This window comes from Myotis yumanensis, unplaced genomic scaffold (assembly GCF_028538775.1).
Source record: "Myotis yumanensis isolate MYYU_CA2020_CCGP unplaced genomic scaffold, mMyoYum1.0.hap1 SCAF_3, whole genome shotgun sequence".
In the NCBI taxonomy this organism is placed as follows: Eukaryota; Metazoa; Chordata; class Mammalia; order Chiroptera; family Vespertilionidae; genus Myotis; species Myotis yumanensis.
Genome location: NW_027223754.1, coordinates 203,485,090 through 203,504,336, shown reverse-complemented (window position 1 = coordinate 203,504,336; position 19,247 = coordinate 203,485,090). Strand labels below are relative to the sequence as shown.

The window sequence follows — 19,247 nt, the reverse complement described above, 5'->3', positions numbered from 1 at the left end:
ACTCTGAGAAGCAGCCTACGAGCTGGAAGGCGGCTCCTCTGACCTCAGTGCTGGAGAAGACCATTAAGCAGAAAACTAAAGAAACCGATTTTACATCATTTCCCAGGTGGAGAACAGTTGGCATGTAAGCCCCTGACCAGTGCCCAGCCTCTCCTCTGTTAGTCTATCTCACTCTTAGGTACCATGTTCTTTGTTCTGTCTTAACTGCAACTCATTTTTAAACTAGATTTCTTTTAAAAGAAGACTAAATAAAGTTTCCCTTAAGTTATTTAGGTGCTGCTGGGGGCCTGATAGAAGACACAAACACGCAACAGGGATCCTGTACCCAGCAGCCCCAAGACCCACCACCTTGGTGCTGGGGCTGCTGGGGGTATCAGAGACACAAACCCGCAGGCCCGGCACCCAGCAGACCCAAGGCCTTCGTGGCAGCACTAAGGAGCAGCAAGCCAAGCGGTAGGAAGCAGCAAGCAGGTGGGCAGTAACAAGGGAGGGGTCCCGGACTGCAAGAGGGCAAATGCTGGGCTCAGGGACCCCCCACCCACCCCCAGTGCACGAATTTCGTGCACCGGGCCTCTAGTATAAAATAAATATCAAAAATATAAGTCTTTGTTTTACTATGGTTGCAAATACCAAAAATTTCTATATGTGACACGCACCAGAGTTAAGTTAGGGTTTTTCAAAATGCTGACACGCCGAGCTCAAAAGGTTCGCCATCACTGTGACTTAGACTGGCCCTGCCCCATCCCTGGGTCCCCCCACCCGCCATGATCAGTACAACTGCTGGGAGCAGGATTTGGTCCCCACATCCTGGCAAAGGTCCCTCCCTTCTTCCCACCCCCAGCTGCTGCTGTCAGAGCTGTTGGCTGCTCGGGGAGGCTAGGGGCTGGGCTGGGCAGGAGGGGGCTGGCGGGTGCTAGCAATGCTCTGTTTTTGGTCCGGCTGCTCATCACACAGGTAGGTTTACTTTGTGGAAATTCCTTTGCCTCTAGAGTTACGATTGGGGCACTTTTCCGTATGCATATATGTATGTCCTATTAAAAACGATGTTTACTTAGAAACCCCAGAGAGCAGGTTTACTTAAAACACAAGATGCTGCGGTAATTTCTGGAATGCCCACTATATCCCGAAGAAAGGAAGGAAATTAAAAACCCGACACCCATTAGAATACCAGACCCTGGGACCGAACGAGGAATGTCTGTCCCGAAGGTGGTCTCTTAGGTAATTTCAGGTGAAAGCCTTTTTTATTTGTTTCCAAGGTGGGGGGTGAGGGGCAGGGAGCATTTGGTTTTGAAAAGCCTCCAGCAGGTTTCACTCTAAATAGAACTGCCGAGGCTCATTACCGGAGCCCGCACACCTGCTCCCACTTCAGGTCTCAGTGGGGCCTGACATCAAGCATAAATCTAGCCCGCGGGGGCCCTGGACGCTGGGCTGCAGACCGTGCTAATGAGAAGACCTAATGGGCCTTGCTCGGGACCGGCCACGTGCTCCAGGCTCAGCTAGCAGGCAGGACGCCGAGTTGCTGCTGCTTTACTGTGGGGCCACCCCGCTGCCGGCAAAGGCACTCCCTGGTCCCCTTGTCCTTCTCTCGGGCAGCCCGTGGTCTCAGCCTGGTGGGGAGTGGAGACCCAGGTTGCCTTCCTGGTTCAGAGGCCTATTTCCCCTGCGACATCACAGGTGACTCACAGCGGCCCCAGAGCTCCACAAAGCCTGATCTGGGACTGAGGGGGAAGGGGCTGGCGCTGGGGCCAGACTGCCTGGGTTCAGTCCCAGCTCTGCTACTTAGCGACTCTGTGATCTCGGGCACGCCGGTCAACCGCTCCGTGCCTCAGTTTCCCCATTTGTTAAATGGGGGATAAGAGCAGTATCTGCTTCAAAAGTTGCCTGTGAGGATTTAACTACATATTTTAGCTTAAAAAAAAAGTCCTCCTTTCTGTCTTGAGACAGTTCATTATAAAAAGGGTTCCGAGGTCAAGTGAGTTTGGGAAACGCTTGCTTGCCTTCCCCAGGGCCTAGCTTCCGGGAACCATTCATCTGGGGCGCTGTGCCCTGTCCCTCCTCCCACTGGATTCTGTCTGTTAGGCCTGCCCTAGTCCCAGCACCTCAGCACACCTTCCCTCACCTCTCTGGGCCTGTGCCATTGTTTCATAAACCACCCCAGATGCCCTCAGGGCACACATGCTGGTATTCTCTCACCAGCTTTTGTGGGAATTCCCTGAGGCCAGGAGAGATCTTACTACTTCGTCCATGTGCCTAAGTGCCTTGGAACCTCACAGGGGCTCAGCAAAGCAGCTGCCCCACAAATGACAGCACAAGTGGCTTTAGCCAGCTGGGGTACACAAGCCACCAGCCGCCACGACCACAGGGAAGGGACCCCTGAGATGGGGACCCTCCTAGCTCTCTGCCGACGGCATCAGACCCCTCGTACCTTGCTGGCTTTCAGGATCTCGAACATGAGGGGCAGGCCCTGGGTGATGAGCTCCTCCGTGTACTCTTCCTCCTGGATGGTCTTGAACTCCTTCAACAGGCCCTGGATGAGGGGCCTGCGGTGCTGCTGGAAGGCGATCCGCAAGGACTCCAGCCACGTGTGCAGGGTCCACGGGACACCTGGGGGGAGGGGAGAGGGGAGGGCAAGGCAGAGAACAACCAAAAGAGAGGGCGCGTTTTTATCTAAAACTTGGCCTTTCCCCAGGACGTTACCCAATTATGAGACCAAGAGACAGGCTTGCGATGAATAGAGCCAGTGTTGATCCCGCCCCCAAAGACTTGCAGAAGTTGAAATTAAAGGTCATAAATTCAATTCCCTTAAGTACGGGTGTCGATTTCTTCATGCTACTCATATTATCAGGGACTGCATTTTACAACCTATAATCATGGTGGAGAATACTGGAATCTTTATGCCTGTGACATACTTCTCAGCGCTGACTTCATTTGTCTCCATCCCCTTCACTTTCTGGGGAGGAAGATGCTTGGGGGGGGGGGGGGGGGGGGAGGGCGAGTCTTGCCCAGGATTGGATACCACATCCGTGCCCAGGCGAGAGCTGAGAGCTGGTGAAACCCACCAGTGAGCTAAGATGGATACTTCCACCCGCATAAGGAGACTCGGAGGGTATGGTTGCTGGTCCCCGTGCAAAACTACATTTCCACCTGCAGCCACTTCATTGGGCTCCTCCCGCAGCAGGAGCATCTCCAGCAGCTGATTGCTGAGCTAATTCCACCCCCCCGCCCCTCCCTTGTGTGGAGAGAAGCAGGCGTCTTGCTCCTGTGTACAACAAGCGACCTTTCGACCTTTCGGAGTCTCCGGCTGCTTCACTATGCTAAACAGGCCCTCGGGGCCGGGGCATAACCGCCCCACATGCTAAACAGCCACTGTGCGAGAGGCCCTTTTCCAGAACAGCATAGGGGCCCCTCTGCAGGCCCTCAGGCTACAACCTGAGTTTAAGGCCCACGTGAGTCCTGCTATTCCCATGCTGGGCCTATGCCACTAGATTGGGAAGGCCAGGCTAGCCTGTCCCTCAGATGCACGGAGGAGGTGGCTGTGGGCTAGCTCAGTCCAGGAAGAGCCACCCCAAAGGCTTCCTGAGGGGGAGCCCTGGTCAGGAAGCCTGTCCTCACTCTAGCCGCTGCCCGGCCGCAGCTTCATAGGTGTGGGTGCTCTATGCACCCCAACCACTGGGAACCACCTGGGATGCTTGTTAAATATAAAGATTTCCAGCCTTTACCCATCCAGACCCTAGACAGCAGAGCTTCTGGGTGTAGGGCCTGGCAATGTGTATTCAGACAAGCTCCCAGGTGATTCAAACTCCTAACTTCCAGGGTCCAGAGTCTGGGAATCATGGAAAGGTGACCTGAGGACGGGGCTGGCAGGATGCTGCTGTCGATGGGGACAGTGTGGGACTCTCAGCATGGAAGTGCTCCCACCAGCGAAGGAGAGGCCCCCTGGGCCTGTGTGTGCATGTGTGTGTGTGTGTGTGCGTGCATGTGTGTGAGTGTGAGTGTGTGTGCGTGTGTGTGTGAGTGAGCCGGGCAGTGGTGCTGTGCCCAGGGCGGAGGGTGCCCACACTGACCGATGCTCCTGATGTCAATTGTGACATCCACGTAGCCATGCTCAGCACTGTGATACATGGCCTCCCTCAGGGCTCTCAGTTTGGCCTTGCTGTTGCGGCTGGCGCACAGGGGGGGCGGGGCTGTCTCCGCCAGGTCTGTCCCCTCGGCCAGAATCTCCTCCAGGGACAGGATATCACTCTTCTCCTTCTCTGGCTGGGCGAGCAGTTTGCGGAACACGTTCCTGTCAATCATAAACCCAGAGAGGAAGACACTCAGAGGTGGGGGAGGGCTTTGCCAGGGCAGGGATGGGTGGGGGCCACTCCCTGGGACAAGGGAAGGGGACGGGACCAGCTCGGGGTGGCGGGTTTCAGAGTCCTGACCGTGGGCGCTCCATTCTGGGGGTGGAGGAGATAGTGGGGCATGGCCGGCCGTGTTTCCTCAAGGACAACCAGGGAGCTAAGTGTTTGCCTCGAGTATCTAGAAGGCTCTGGAACCCGTGATTCTGCTTTACGTGGGGTGATGTGTAATGCAACCGATAGGATAAATCCTGAGGGAATGGTGGACGGGGGGCGATCAAACAGGAGGTGATTCATTCTTTCTCAACGGATTCTTCTCACTTCGCTTTCCAGAGGGGATGCATGTCTGCGGTGGAAGCTGGCTGGGAGAGGACAGAACAGCCAGTCCGGGCAGATGTGTGCGGCATGAGGCTGGCCCTCGGCCGGGAGTGGGCAGTGAAGGCCACGCTGGCCGGGCTGGGGCCTGCACTGCCTCTGGGCCCCACATCCAGAGAGGCGGTGGGTCTGGGGCAGGCCTGGGAATCTGCATTTTTAACAAGCACCGCTCGGGGCCTGGGGCTCCGGCCCGCCCTAGCCTACCTGTGTCCGTGGGCTGCGGCCTGGCTGAAAGAGTTCATGTCCCCCTGGGGGGTTGTAGAAATTCCATTCCTGTGCATGGTTCCTATCAAGGGGTCCGCACCTCGCTCCAACAGCAAACTAACCAGCTCAAAATTGCCTGCAAGCCCAGAGAAGGGGTTTTATAAGCGAATAAAGCAAACAGAGAGTCGCAGGCACCGCCGGGGCCGGGGTGGTGGAGGCCCTTGGCCAGGGCGAGGACGGCACCTCTTACCCACGGCGGCTGCGAGCTGCAGGGGCGTCTCCGAGTAGTTCTCCTCGCCGTGCTCCACAGAGCCCTCGACCTTGGCCCCGGCGTCCAGGAGGAGCTGCGGAGGAAGAGGGGCCACGGAGATGTTTAAAGGACCCGCGCTGCGAGGGGGCGTCAGGAAAACTGGTGGAAATCAGTGCCATGCCAATGTTCCTGCTCTCCTCTGGGTCAGTGACCACGGGTCCAGGGCAGCTGGGCCTCGAGGGGAAACTAGGAGCTGCTTGGATCTACTAGAACCTGAGCTACTCAGTGTGGGGTACAGGCCAGCAGCGGGGGCACCTGGGAGCTGGTGGGAAACATGGCCCTCGGGCCCGCCCCAGACCCACTGGACAAGCGTCTGCATTTTTAACAGGCTCTCCAGGTGACTGACTCGTACATGAATGTTTCTAGAAGCCCCTGGAACCAGGGACTGGAAGATTCCCTGTTTGGGTCGGAGAGCATTAACGTGGTCTCTTGGAATCACAGATCGAGAGTTCTGGAGAGTGCCCGGGCCAACCAGGGCCAAGGTCCTGGGGAGCTCCGAGGGCAGGTCAGCAGAGGCTGTGTCCTGGCCAGCAGGCTCCGTGCGGCAGCGTGAGCTTCCCAGAGCTCTGCCTCACGGGACTCAGTTCTGTGCCTTCCCTAAGCAATTCTGTGCTTTTTAAAAATGTAGATCCTGTCCATGCCGGATCTCACTCACAGTGGATGTGCTGTTGCTGATGTGAACTGGGCTGGGGTGGGGGGGACCTGCTTGCTTTATCACCCATGGGGCTCCCTGAGGGCGCAGCCAGGAGGGGGTTGCACCCGTGGCTTTCCATGACTTGTGCACCTGCAGAGGGGAGGAGGCCTAACTTCGGTTTGGCTTTGCTCGGCTGCCCACTGCGCCGACTCCGGATTGAAAGGCCGGGGATGCTGCTGCTTGTGAAAGGATGGCATCTGCGTCTGCCGGGCCACCCTCCGCCCTTTCTTCCTTAGACTCCTCTACGAGGACTGGACTGCGCATGACACTGTACAGGCAGAAGCCAGTGTGGCACGTCACACGCGCAGCCTCCTGAAGCATGGCTTTGGACCTGTCTTCGGGATCCCCACACCCTAGGAAACGACAAAGGATTCCTGTGGAATCCCAACGTTGCCCAGTGGTGCCTCTCCCACGATTCCCTGCTCTCCATTCATCCTCAGAGGCTTGGACACCAACTCGACAACAGCCAGAAAAGGCGCAAGCAACATATGCCCATAGGACCTCCGATGAGGACGTCTCTCCGTGCTCGGGAGCTTTCAGAAGACACATGCGAAGGCCCTGCTCTAGGTCTCCTGGATCCGTCTCAAGAAGTGGGATCCAAGCAAGTGTCTTTTGGAACCGTTGCCTTGGCAACTTGGATGCGTCTTTCCACCGGCTGGAAACCACTGGACTCTACACAAACACCAGGGTCACACCTCAGGGGAGGTTCCAAGGTCTCACACCAGCCAAGTTTTGTGTTCATGTTACGACAAGTAAAACGAACCAATCCACAAAACCACAGCTCAGGCCCCACCCCGGAGTGACTGGGAACAACTTCCGTAGGTTGGCCACTGTGTGTTGTGTGAGGCTGCATGTGGGTAGGTGATAATTTCATATTGGCTAAAGCTGGGCCATATAGATCATTCCATATGATATTTCCACTCATATGATATGCATGTGCTATATTCAATTGCAATGAACCAATATGAATGTTTTCGTGACTATGCATGCCGGGAGAGGTACAGATTTGCATAATGGAAGCGGTAAAATTAGAGGTCAGGTGTGGATAGGGAAATACGTTAATACCTGAACTACAGGAATATGTCCATGCAACACAGCAAAAGTCAGAGCCGTCCAATGGCGGGTCTCGGGGTGGACGGATGGATATTTATGAGGAGTACTGACAACCTATAAACAAATTGAAGTTATTTTCAGAATGTGACCTTCACAATACTTAGACTAGCAGAGCTGACCTATCTGTGGCTGGGCACGCGGGAAAGGCGTAGAAAGGACATCCTGGGCGGTGCCTGGGGAAGTGTTGGTGATGTGGGTGGTGAGGAATAAGGACTCCTTTGCTTCACATCTGAAAGCGATTAAACGGATGACCTCTGACCACCGCTAAGGTGCCTTGGAGAAGGTGTAATGGTGGCTACAACGAGCCAGCTCACCTGCCTGGCTCCTCTCTCTGCTGCAGGAAAGGTGGTGGTTCTGAGACCTACAGGATGTCAGTGTGAGATGCCACTGCCATTTCACCCACGCCTTGAGGCAAGGGGAGGTCTGCTTCAAGCTTTTGAGCCAGGGAAGCCCACCATTTGATGGAGGAGTGGCACCATCTGGTCACAGCTCACCCACGCTGACCTCACTCCACTCTTCTGCTGCCTTCCTGGTTGACAAAGGCCCTCATATTTCTGGAAACTGGGCATAAAAACTTCCCTGAAAGCACCACAAATAAGCAATCTGATACTGGTCTTCTGATATGGGGATCTCAAAACACCCCTGGCCACAAGACAGGCGTCTGGGCAGCTGAAGGTTGGGGTCCTGCAGGACTGGCACCCACACATGGTTTTCCCGAATATTCCTGGGGCCACGTCACCGAGATGCCTGTTTCATTCCGAGGTGCTGAGTTCACGCATCACCTGCAGGGGAAGCCTGGAGCTGGGAGCCGTGGGTTGGGCTAGGGAGGACGAGGGAACCCCACCAGGAACCCAAGCTGGGGAGCCCTCGCAGGGTCTGCACAGTGCTTATGGATGCATAACAGGGGAGAAAAATCCTTAATACTTGAAACTTGTATGATCCAAAATGGGATCCCAAACTATGTCTATTGACTGCTTTCCTCAGATGAATATAAAACTCACTAACCCCCCCAGAAGCAAATAGAAAAGCCCCCCCAAACCCACAGTACTAAATGACAAGAGCATCTAATTTTGACCTAAAAAGGCTCCCCAGGGTTGCTGAGTTAGGACTGTGGCATACCAATTTCCCCAGTTTCCAAGGCTGCCAATATCTGGCTGCTGGAGAGAGTGGGTCTTAAGACAGCACAGAACATGGTTAAAAAAAAAAAGAAGTGTGATTTCCCCTATTACAACCCCCGGCAGGGAAGGAAATCAATACCGAGTCCCAAACTTATGCTAGGTCCTCTCTGTATTTATTTCTTCCAACAACTCTGAGATGGGTGTGATTATTCTCCCATTTTGCAGATGGGGACAGCGAGGCTCAGAAACCACTTGCCCAAGCACAAAAGCACGTCACCAAAGCACAGGACAGTTTCAGAATTTGAACCCGTGTCAAATTCCAAAGCCTGCTGGGGTGTGCTTTCTGCTCCAGCGCATTGCCTCAAGGAGCCATGTGATTCGCTTTAAGGCCTGTGGCTGCCACTCAGCCAACCAGGTGCGCCAATCAGGATTCGGTGTGGGAGGGGGAGCCACGCCTCAGCTCTGGGACAGGGCCCAGCTTTGCAGTGCGCAGAGGGGAAGGGCTGGTGGCTCAGGAGAGCGCTCTCTGCTCTGATCCCAGAGGGAACGGTTGACAATAAGGATCAGAGGCGATACACCTGAGCCAAGTAAAAGCTGGTGCGCCTTGTAGCTTCGTTGGTTGTTTTTAAGTGAAACATACATGCTCCTTGCTCCTTGGAGTTTCTCAGGGCTGGGGCCTTAGGTGGAGGTAATCCATCCGCTGGTCTGACCTCTTTGCTGGACGGAGCGCCCTGCCCTCAGCAGTGGTTCTCGGGAGAGAAAGCCCCACCCCCCGCCCCCACCCCCACTTGGTTCACCTTCCCCCGGGGATGCCAGGCTGAGGGGCCCTGCAGCCCCCTGCACCCTCACCTCCACATTCAGGTCAGCTCCAGCATCCAGCAGCATCTGCACCATCGCCTCGTCCCCACGGACGCAGGCGTACATCAGGGGGGTCATGCCCTGCGGTGAGTTAGAAACCAGAGAACGGAGGTTTACCAGGTGGCTGTGTCACTTGCTGTTAACACGGAAATTCTTACTTTTGCTTAGAAGGCTATCTTTGCACTCAAAATCCGGCATTAAAAAAACCCAAACAGCCCTAAGACTCCTAAGGTCACAATCCTCCATAGTTTGAAAACCAAAATGGAGGCAAGAAGGAACCATAAATTGTCTTTTTTTCCTTGCATTAATCGTTGCTTATGTTGGAGGATTTTCCTTTGTCTGTCTTAGGGTGCAACGGACCTGGGAGTATTTGCTGAAGCAAATGGCTGATTTCAACTTTCTGGGTTCTGCAGCATCAGCCGCTAAGCTATCTAATTGACAAACACGGTTTCCTTGACATTTTCTCTTTCTCAATATAACAAGTGTCATCTTTACTCTATACAAGATCCCGGTCGGGGTCAAGGGAAATTGGTTATCTCTGAGCACACCCCCAGCATTGACATCTGGTTTGACATTACCATTTACAAGCGAACAGCAAGCAAATGAGGAATGGCTTTCAAAAATTCCAGAAGTATTTGCCCATGACTCCTGCTTAGTATAAACAACATATCCCAACCAACAGAAGGAAGGGATGGATTTTTCAATAAACAGTGTTGTGAAGGTGGGAAAATACCCGAGTAAGAAGAGCCTTATCTCACACCATCCACTAAAACCGTTTCTAGTTTGATTAGCCATATAGAGACAAAATTAAAACCATGAAAGTCATCTAGGCACAAAAATAATAAAAGAATCGCAAAGGAAAATCATTACAGCACTGAGGACATGAAATTGAAAACATAAACAAAACGAAAAGGTAAGCAGTACATGGAGACATATCTGTCACATTATAACAAAGGTCATATGTCTAATATGTAAAGAGCCCTTCCAAGTAAAAAAGAAAGACAGTAAAGCTCCAGTGAAAACCAGGCAAAAGATAAGTAAAAGATTCACAGGAAACACATATACAGTGGGGTCTTGACTTACGAGTGCCCCGACTAACGAGTTTTTTGAGATACCAGCTGTCTCTCGGCAGATTTTTTGCATTGAGTTGATAGAGTAATTTGAGTTAACGAGCCCCATAACGAGCTCCTTAACAAACTCGGTCTCCGAACGAATTAAACTCCTAAGTCAAGGCCCCACTGTATGTAGTTGGAGGGTGTGTACAAGGAAACAGTCTCTGGAATAGTAATTTGAGATAAAAAAAAAACTTCAGAAAGATTGATGAGTTTGAGCCACTATTTCCACTCTTAAGAGTTTCCCTAATGAGACAATCAGGGATTTGAACAAAGATTTGTCTAAGTTTATTTAGCTCAGCGTTATTGATAGAAGTGATTAGAAACAACCTAAATACCCAACAACTGAGTGTGGTTAAGTGAATAAATAATATGACCATGTTAAGTAGCCATTAAAAGGGACTAAAACTATTTAATGATATTGCAAAGTACCTTTCAATGTACCTTAGCGTCAGGGACTTGAGGGGACAGCTGCCTGTCTCAGAGGCTCCTCCGAGGGTCCCCCAGAATGACTTTTATGCATCTTAAACGTACCCTGAAAGTTTGGTGAAAGTTTGTCTTGACTTGTTCTGTGAGGCAGTAACAGGCCGGCTGAACACTAATTTTAACCATGCTGGAAAAAGAACTTGAAGGACACATACTAAATATAAACAGGATGGTTATCTGGTGAGGGAATGATTTCCTTTCTGGAATAGGCCTATTTTTCTCTCTTTTCCATTTCAGCTGCAATGGTCACGTGCAACTTCTATAATGATGAACAGGGGTATTTTTATTTTAAAAACTAAACTAAACTAAAAAAATCACCCCAAGTCACCCGTAGGGGGAGCCTCTGTCCAGTGCCTGCCGTGTCCATCTTGCCTTGGGCGGCGTTCGTGGTGAAGGTGGGGGTGCGCGTTCAGACACCCAGAGGACCCTGTACCTGTTCGCTCATGGTGTTGATCCCATCCGGCCCCAGGAGCGACACCGCCTGCTTCACCAGATCCGTCCGCCCGCAGTTCAGCATCCGGAAACCCAGGTCCTGCTTAAACTTGGCTTCGATGGCCACTGCGTCCAGCTTCCGAGAAGCAAAAAAGCAGTCGTCAGCCCTAAGGGAGGGAGAGATGGTCAGCGGGGTGCGGCGGCCTCCCCAGGGACGGGCCTGGAAGGCCACAAGGGTTAGGCAGCACCAGGGGACGTTGCGTTTGCTTTTCATGTCCACTGCCCGTTCCTGGGCTTTAGTTAGAATGTGGACGCCTTGACCCTTTGTCCTTTGTAACTGCTGTGGATCTGTCCTGTCCTCCGTGTTCCTTCACGCACGGAGCCAAGTATACTCTTGGCTACTATTTACTGAATGTTTACTGGGGGTAGGCACTATGCTAAACTCTTTACATGAATTAATTCATTTAATCCCCACTCAACCCCAAGAGGTAAATACTATTTTAAACCCTCTTTTTAAAAAAAATCCTCACCCGAGGATATTTTCCCACTGATTTTTAGAGAGAGTGGAAGAGAGAAGGAAAGACATAAATATTGATGTGAGAGAAACACATCGATTGGTTGCCTCCTGCATGTGCCCCTGACCAGGGCCCTGGTGGGGAGAGGGGGAGAAGTCTGCAACCCAGCTGAGGTATGTGCCCTTGACTGGAATTGAACCTAAGACCCTTGGGTCCTCATGCCGATGCTCTCTCCACTGAGCCAAACTGGCTAGCTCTTTACCCCTCTTTTAACCACGGGGAAACAGACACAGATAAAGGCCTTGCCCAAGTCCACACAGCCAGCAAGCAGAGGTGCTGGGATGTGAACCACGGCAGCCTGGAGAGCCCGCCTGGGTGTCTACTGTGTCCCCCTGTCCTCCCACCATGGCACAGGCTATTTGCCCCTTCCCTCATTTGCCTTCCCCTCCAGGCTGGGGACTGGGGTGAGAGCAGGGACCCTGTCTAGCGGGTCTGCATCCCAGTGCCAGACAGAGCACAGCACATGGAGCTGTTAAAAATGTTAGCTGAATGGACATAGGACAGGTGGATTCTCTACATTCAGAGGAGAAGCAGGGCAGAGAACTGGGAAGGTGGGATGCGATCACAGATAGTCAGGTGCCTCGGAAACGAACCCAGACAGCTGGGTGCACCGAGCGAGAGGTTAGGGAAGGTGGGGAGAAAAATCAACCGATTCCAGAAGGTGATGCAAACTCTGCTTGTACAGGATGCCACTTCCTTCCCACCGTGAACTGATCAATCACCTATGGAATCAAATCTGCAAGCATTTATTGAGCACCTGTGTGTGACAAGCTCTGCTCTAGGGGCTGAAGACATGTCATTGTCCCCACTCTGGGGCCACTGCCTGGAAGGGGAGAGGGTACAGGCACTGGCCATGAAACCGCATGTGGTAAATGCAGTGCTTGAGGGATCGGAGACATGTGCCGAATAGAGCCTCAGGGATACAGCAAGGCTGCCTGGAGGAGGTGACCCCTGAGCTGTGTCTTAAATAAGGAAGTGGCAGGAGAAAAGAAAGCAGAAGAACTCTGAGCTGGTATGAGCAAAAGTGTGGCGACGAGGCATGGCAGGTGAAGTGAGGGTATGAAGGTCCGGGTGTTTCTGGGGTCTAAACTTGCAGGCAGAGTGCCAGAGCTGAGGGTGGGGTTAGATTACGGGGGAACTTGACTTGATTCTCAAGGCTCCAAACTTTACTCTGAAGTGCCATTGAACGTTTTGAAGCTGGCAGGGCACTGGTATGGTTGGAAGGCCAACTCTGGGAGAGAGTAGAGGATGGATTTGTGGGGAGCCGCCCCTAGAGGTAAGAGCCATGTCAGTGCTAAATGAACTAGCTGATTGGATGAAGAAGCTGCCAGTGACAAAGAGACGTGACAAGGGGCTGAGTGAAGGCTGTGGCTGCCGGGATGGAGCAGGCGTCGTGGGTTCTGTCTTCTCCACACGCAGGTGCTCATTTCTCAGGTGATGGTCCTGAGGCTGGCGGACCACACACTTTCATCAGCCACAGTCAGCGCTGTCCCAGACCCGCTCCTGCCCCTCCTCTTGCCAATCCAGCGGGTGGGCATGGAGGAAAGGAGGCAGGCTCTCAGCATTCCTGGTTCCATTCCTGCTTCTAACTAACCCACAGGGTGGTACAGGAAGGATTAGGTTTGTGAGGGGATTATCTCCTTTTTTATCCTTGGAAGAAATGAGAGGGGGCATTGTTTATGGTACTCAGACTCCTGCTCAGCAGTAAGGCTAGGTTCTGGGGAGAACACCAGAGGGGTGAGCCACAGGGAGCCTCAGGAAATGGGTGGGGTGGGTGTATACGTGACCCTTCCTTGGGTTCCTGATATATCGTTCATCTCTGCTGACAGAGGAGCCTTGGCCCAAGGCTGTCTTGAAATAGGAACCCTGTGGTAGGTAGGATATGTTAGGCTCTCAATAGGTGACACTAGAATTTTGCTTCTGGCCACCAGGGGGAGCTGATGCAGCGAAGATTCCAGAGGACCCTGAGCTTGGGGTTGATAGGGGGTCTAGTCTGTATACATGCTTCAGGAACTGTGTCAACTCAGGCTCCAAGGCGCAGGGAAGAACTAAGAAAGGTGTTTAGGGTACCATAGTTGACCAGGATCCTGGACGCCAAGATGAAAGATCACCTCAATGCTGCTGGAAACTCTGCAGGGAAGCCTGAGAGTCCCCCCACCCCCACCCCCCGCCGCCCCCCCCAGGTTGGGGAGAGATGAAGGACTCCAGGCCTGGCCTAGACCATGGCATCAGCATCCAAGTTCGAACTTCTGGGGCACAGAATGGGGCCGTGCCATAGGCTTTGGACTTGGGACTCATTGCTAGGGCTTCAGATTTAGCCAATAAAAAATACTTTAGCAAATATTGCATGGGACAAACTGACACTAAGACATTATTCACTGTTTATCTGAAATTGAACTGTTTTGTCTGGGAATGGGCAGAGCCACTTGCCATGACCCTAAAAGAACAAGAGGGGAGTCCATGGATCCCACTGTAGAGAGGACGGCACCCATCTCTAGGGAAAGAGGGAACACCTTTGTGAAGAAGGCTTCATCTAAAGGACCGATGTTTCCTAAAAATGGTTAAGGAGGCCCGGCCGCCATGGCTCAGTGGTTGAGCGTTGACCTATGAACTAGGAGGTTACCGGTTCGATTCCCAGCCAGGGCACATGCCTGGTTTTTGGGCTTGATCCCCAGTGTGGGGTGTGCAGGAGGCAGCCGATCAATGATTCTCTCTCATCATTGATGTTTCTCTCTCTCTCTCTCCCTTTCCCTTCCTCTCTAATATCAATAAAAAATATTTTTAAAAAATGGTCAAGGAAGAAGCTTCAAGCCAAATGGACAGGAGAGAAGAGGGTGAGAGCAACAGGGAAGGTACTGGGGCATACGTCACTGCGGCTTTGGGGGGGTGGGGAAGAGGAGGGGTCTGCATATGCTTCACATGCAACTCTTGGGGGAGGTATCAGGTTTGAATCATTGTAAGGAGAAGTTTTCTTCTCCCAGACCACTGTCTAATTCGGGAAGAGGGCGCTTTGTGAAATCAGAGCCTTTTTCTGGGAGCAAAGACGCTGTGAATCGTCATTGTCACTGAGTTTGCAATTTCCTCTTTCCTGTCTGCTATCCTCAGTGCTTGACTGATTCTCTCAAATAAGCATTTTTCCCCCCTGGAGTCAAGATAAATTCCATTTGACTGGATAAATATCACTGAGCACCTACTGCGTGTGGGCACCACGCATGGGGCTAGGAGGAGGGAGACACAGGCCCTACCCTGTGTTCACCGAGCCCCAGATAATTCCAAGAACATCAGCAGTGTTTACCAGCTAGAGAGGTCCTTGATTTTAATTAGGAAGAGACAAATGGCAAGAAAATTACTGTAGTTAATGATGATGATGATAAAAATCCTTGTTATAGAAAGCTGACATTTATTGAATACCTACTATTGAAATCTAAGCTCTTCCCATGTATTAATTCATACGATTTTTACAACAAGCCCCATGTGGGTGCAGTTAGAAGCCCCATCCCAGAGATGAGGAAATTTCCCAAGTCACAGAGCTGGTAAGCAAGGAGTTGGCATTTCACCAGCTGAACAGGCAAAACAGCCTGACCCCTCTCAGCGGGACCAGGCCCTTCTCCATGGTGCTGGCGTGCCCCCAAATGCAACTGCCTACAAGAGTGCCTCCCTTCAATATCTCCCAGACCCTCGAATTTAGTATGTCCAAAATGGAATTTATTAACTCGTCCGCCTCCCACCCTCTGAACTGGCCTGCCAGTCATCCTGTCTCCATACATGGCACCCCTGTCCACCCAGGTGCTCAGGTGAGACCCTCCTCTCATGCTCACATTCATTCCATTTGCTGTTGATTGTGCCCCCAAACCCCCAATTCCCAATCCATCGCTTCTCTCCACCCCCACTGGCCAGACCCTGGTTCCAAACACCTAGATGATTGCAGTGGCCTCCTAACTGGTCTCCCTGCTCTCACTCTTCTCCCTTCCAAACCAGTTTTTCACACAAGGGAAGAGTGAACTTAAAATGTAAATAGGACCATGCTGTGCCCCTGCCTAAAACCTTTCAATGCCTTCCTGTGTAATGAGAATCCACTCCAGCCTTTAGGGTCCTGCCTTGCTCTCCAACCCTCCCCTTCCTCCTTCACTCTGTACCAGCAGCCCCCCTCTTCTGTCCCTTCAACAGGCCAACGTCTTTCCTGCTCTGAGGACTTTGCTCCTGCTGTTCCCTCTCCTTGGAATGCCCTTCCTGTAGCTCTTTGCAGGGCTGGTTCCTTCTCATCCCTCAAGTATGAGCTTGCGTGTCATGTCCAAAGGAGTCCTTCTCTGTATATAAAGGGAGGTATGCTCCTCTCGTTTTTTCCCCTTCTTTTTCTTTTAATCCTCACCTGAGGATATTTTTTCCATTGATTTTTTTTAGAGAGAGTGGAAGGGAGGGAGGGATGGGGGGGGGGAGAGAGAGAGAGAGAGAGAGAAGACACATTGATTGATTGGTTGCCACCTGCACACACCTGACCAGGGCTGGGGAATGAATCTGCAACCCAGGCACATGCCCTTGACCGGGAATCAAACCCAAGACCCTTTGGTGCGTGGGCCGACACTCTAAACCAGTGATGGTGAACCTTTGACACGCGAACTCATTTTTTTGGTTGATTTTTCTTTGTTAAATGGCATTTAAATATATAAAATAAATATCAAAAAATATAAATCTTTGTTTTACTATGGTTGCAAATATCAAAAAATTTCTATATGTGACATGGCACCAGAGTTAAGTTAGGGTTTTTCAAAATGCTGACAGGCCGAGCTCAAAAGGTTCGCCATCACTGCTCTAAACACTTAGCAACACTGGCCAGAGCTCCTCTCCCTTTTAACTTATTTTTTATTCTTATTTTTAATCCTTGCCTGAGGATATTTTTTCCATTGATTTATTTTTATTTTCTTAGAGAAAATAGAGAGGAAGGAGGAGGCAGGGGGAGAGAGAGAGAAACATTGATGTGTGAGAGACACATCGATTGGTTGCCTCCCATTCACATCCCGACTGGGCTGGGGATGGAGCCTGCAACTGAGGTACATGCCCTTGACTGGGAATCGAACCCACAACCCTTTGGTCTGCAGGCCGACGCTCTAATTACTGAGCCAAACTGGCCAGGGCAAGCTGCTCTCCTTTACGTCCCGTTTCCAGGCCAATTTCGTTCCTCCCTCGTCAGCCGCCCCCAGCGCCTATCATGCATGCTGGAAGCACATGTTAGTAACACACAACTCATTCCTGAGGCCTCAGGAAACACCTGGTTATCAAGAATCCCTCGGCCACACAAACTAAGTCATGGTTCTGGCCACTGAATTTTACCAGCCAAGGCCGGCAAACAAACAAGCAGGTAAGAAACATTTTCCATAAAACACTCCTCTCTATTCAACAGGGTTTGTTAGGAAATGGAACTCTGCAGGATCTTAATTCCTGCAGCTTTCCTGGAAACACGCCTCGGAGCTCCCCTGACCAGCTCTGGAAAGTCTCTGAGGGACCTGCCGCGGAAGCCCGACGGGTCCCCCGTGGCTGGACAAATGGACGCGCCTCCTAAGTGCAGGACTGACTGACGCAGGAATCTATGAAGCCAGCCACCTGGGGCTTCATCAGAAGGTGATCAGCTCTGCCGTTTTCCCTTTGAGTGGCTTTCAGTGATGCCATAAAAATCTGATCAATTTAAGTACGAGGTCAGCTACTGAGGCAGTCAATTTCTCTCATTTCTCAAGGGCCACGGCCCCAAGAGATGGGCTCCACAGCTGCCACCACTTCAGGAACGTGACTTCAGAAGGACTCGCTCCGAGGGGCCTGCAGGCCTGAGCACAGCACGGGAGCTGGCGAGGAGGTGGCAGCTGATGCGTTCATGCCTCCCGCTGCTCTCTCGTGCACTCCGAGGGACAAATGCAAGCTGGGGGGGCTTCAGGCACATTTTACTCCTTTATTAATTTTTAAAGCCAGCAGAGAAGTTACGAGCACGCTCTCTGGTTCCCAGCTCGGCTCGTTAGCGGCTCTGTGATCTTGGGGCAAGTTACTTAACCTCTTTGCTGTTCTGTGTTCTCATCTGTAAACCGAGCGTAGTCATAAAACCTTCCTCCTCAGATTTTGGGTGCGGATTAAATGAGATAATCCATGTACAGTGCTTAGGAGGGTTACAGAGCTTAGCACGCAGCTCTCGTGAAATGTTAGAGATTTCATATCATAATCGTTACTATAAATGACAAAGCAAGAGGCAGACTGTTTGGGGAGAATATACTCTATTTGGAAGAAGCAAATAGGAGACACAGAGACTAAAGAACATTACAGTAGAAGCGCTTCCTTAAGATATCAAATTAGGCATCGTATCTAACAAATCCCACCAGGAGAAAGGCAGTTCTTTCCCAGTGGGGAAACCCCGTCTCTCAGAAGGGTTTTGCAAGCACACTAGTAATGTCAGAGGTTGCGGGGGGGGGGGGGGGGGGGGGGGGAGGGATGGGAATGGGAGCCACGCTGGATAAAAGCAGTTTCTGGGACAGTCCAATGAGCAAGAAAGGGCAGAGCTTCTCAGGGCGGTGTGTGTGTGTGTGTGTGTGTGTGTGTGTGTGTGTGTGTGTGCAGCTGCCCAGCCAGGCTTCCAGCCCCTCTTTCCTCCTCTGCCTGCAGGACCAATCCTGACCTGCTAGTGCTGGAAACCAGCAGCTCCCAGGGTCCCTGAGCATGGACTCTAGTTAACCCTAGTGAGGTGCAGGCTCGGAAGCCAGACTGCCTGGCTTCACCACTTGGCTCTGCCCTCGCTAACCGGGAAGCACTGTGCCCGTGACTTAATCTCACTTACTTTTCTCATGTGTAAAATGAGAACACAAACATTCCACCTTTTACTTATGTAACAGACTAGAGGCCCAGTGCACGAAATGGGTGCAGGGGTAGGGCCCCTAGGCCTGGCCTGCGATCAGGGCTGATTGGGGTCTTCTGGCTGCTGGATGGGGCCTTCTTTCCCTGGCTGCTGGCTGTCAGCCTTCCTTTGTTCCGCCCCGCCCCCTGGTGGTCAGTGCACATCATAGGGAGTGATCGAACTCCTGGTCTCCCGTTCGAACTCCCAAGGGGACACTTTGCATATTAGCTTTTTATATATATAGATACTTAGTACCCACCATGTAGCAGGCATATTATAAGCTTTTTACAAATATTAACTTGTTTAACTCCCATGATAACCCTATGAGGAAGGATTATTATTATTAACCTATTGTACAGATAAGGAAAAAGGGACAGAGGGGTTAATGAGCTTGCTCATGGTCACATAGCTAATAAGTAGGAGTCAGGATTTGAACCTAGGTGGCCTGGCTCCGGAGTCTGTCCCTCTGTAAGCCCAGCTCTCAGGGAGGTGCTGGCGATTTCTGGGCTTCAGAGGGATTCCTCACTCATGACTCCGGGCCTGTACCCCAAAAGTTCTAAACAGTTCCCACATCATGACCTTCCTCATCAGCAATAATAATAATTAAAAAAGCCCTTTACTGCATGCTCATTATGTGCTGTTGTTGTTATTCTTGTCCTGTTGGCAAGCGAGGCTCAGGCCTGAGCTCTGCCACCAGAGCCTGTGCACCCAGAGTTCACACCCCGCTTGGCCTCTTCCTCGCTACCTCGGCAGGTAGCTTAA

At 51.9% G+C, this 19,247-nt stretch overlaps 1 protein-coding gene across 2 annotated transcripts in view; it reads right to left on the bottom strand.

Annotated features, from left to right (window-relative positions):
• Positions 1-19,247, bottom strand: part of ABTB3 (ankyrin repeat and BTB domain containing 3) — a 256,079-nt gene that overhangs the window by 32,657 nt on the left and 204,175 nt on the right. For both annotated transcript variants that reach the window (XM_070410983.1, XM_070410984.1), the window contains 7 exons: positions 11,044-11,209; positions 9,004-9,093; positions 6,989-7,090; positions 5,170-5,263; positions 4,920-5,055; positions 4,065-4,285; positions 2,426-2,604 (listed from right to left, as the gene is read on the bottom strand). In XM_070410983.1, the coding sequence (XP_070267084.1) occupies positions 2,426-2,604; positions 4,065-4,285; positions 4,920-5,055; positions 5,170-5,263; positions 6,989-7,090; positions 9,004-9,093; positions 11,044-11,209 (988 nt within the window). The remainder of the gene's footprint in view (positions 1-2,425; positions 2,605-4,064; positions 4,286-4,919; positions 5,056-5,169; positions 5,264-6,988; positions 7,091-9,003; positions 9,094-11,043; positions 11,210-19,247) is intronic.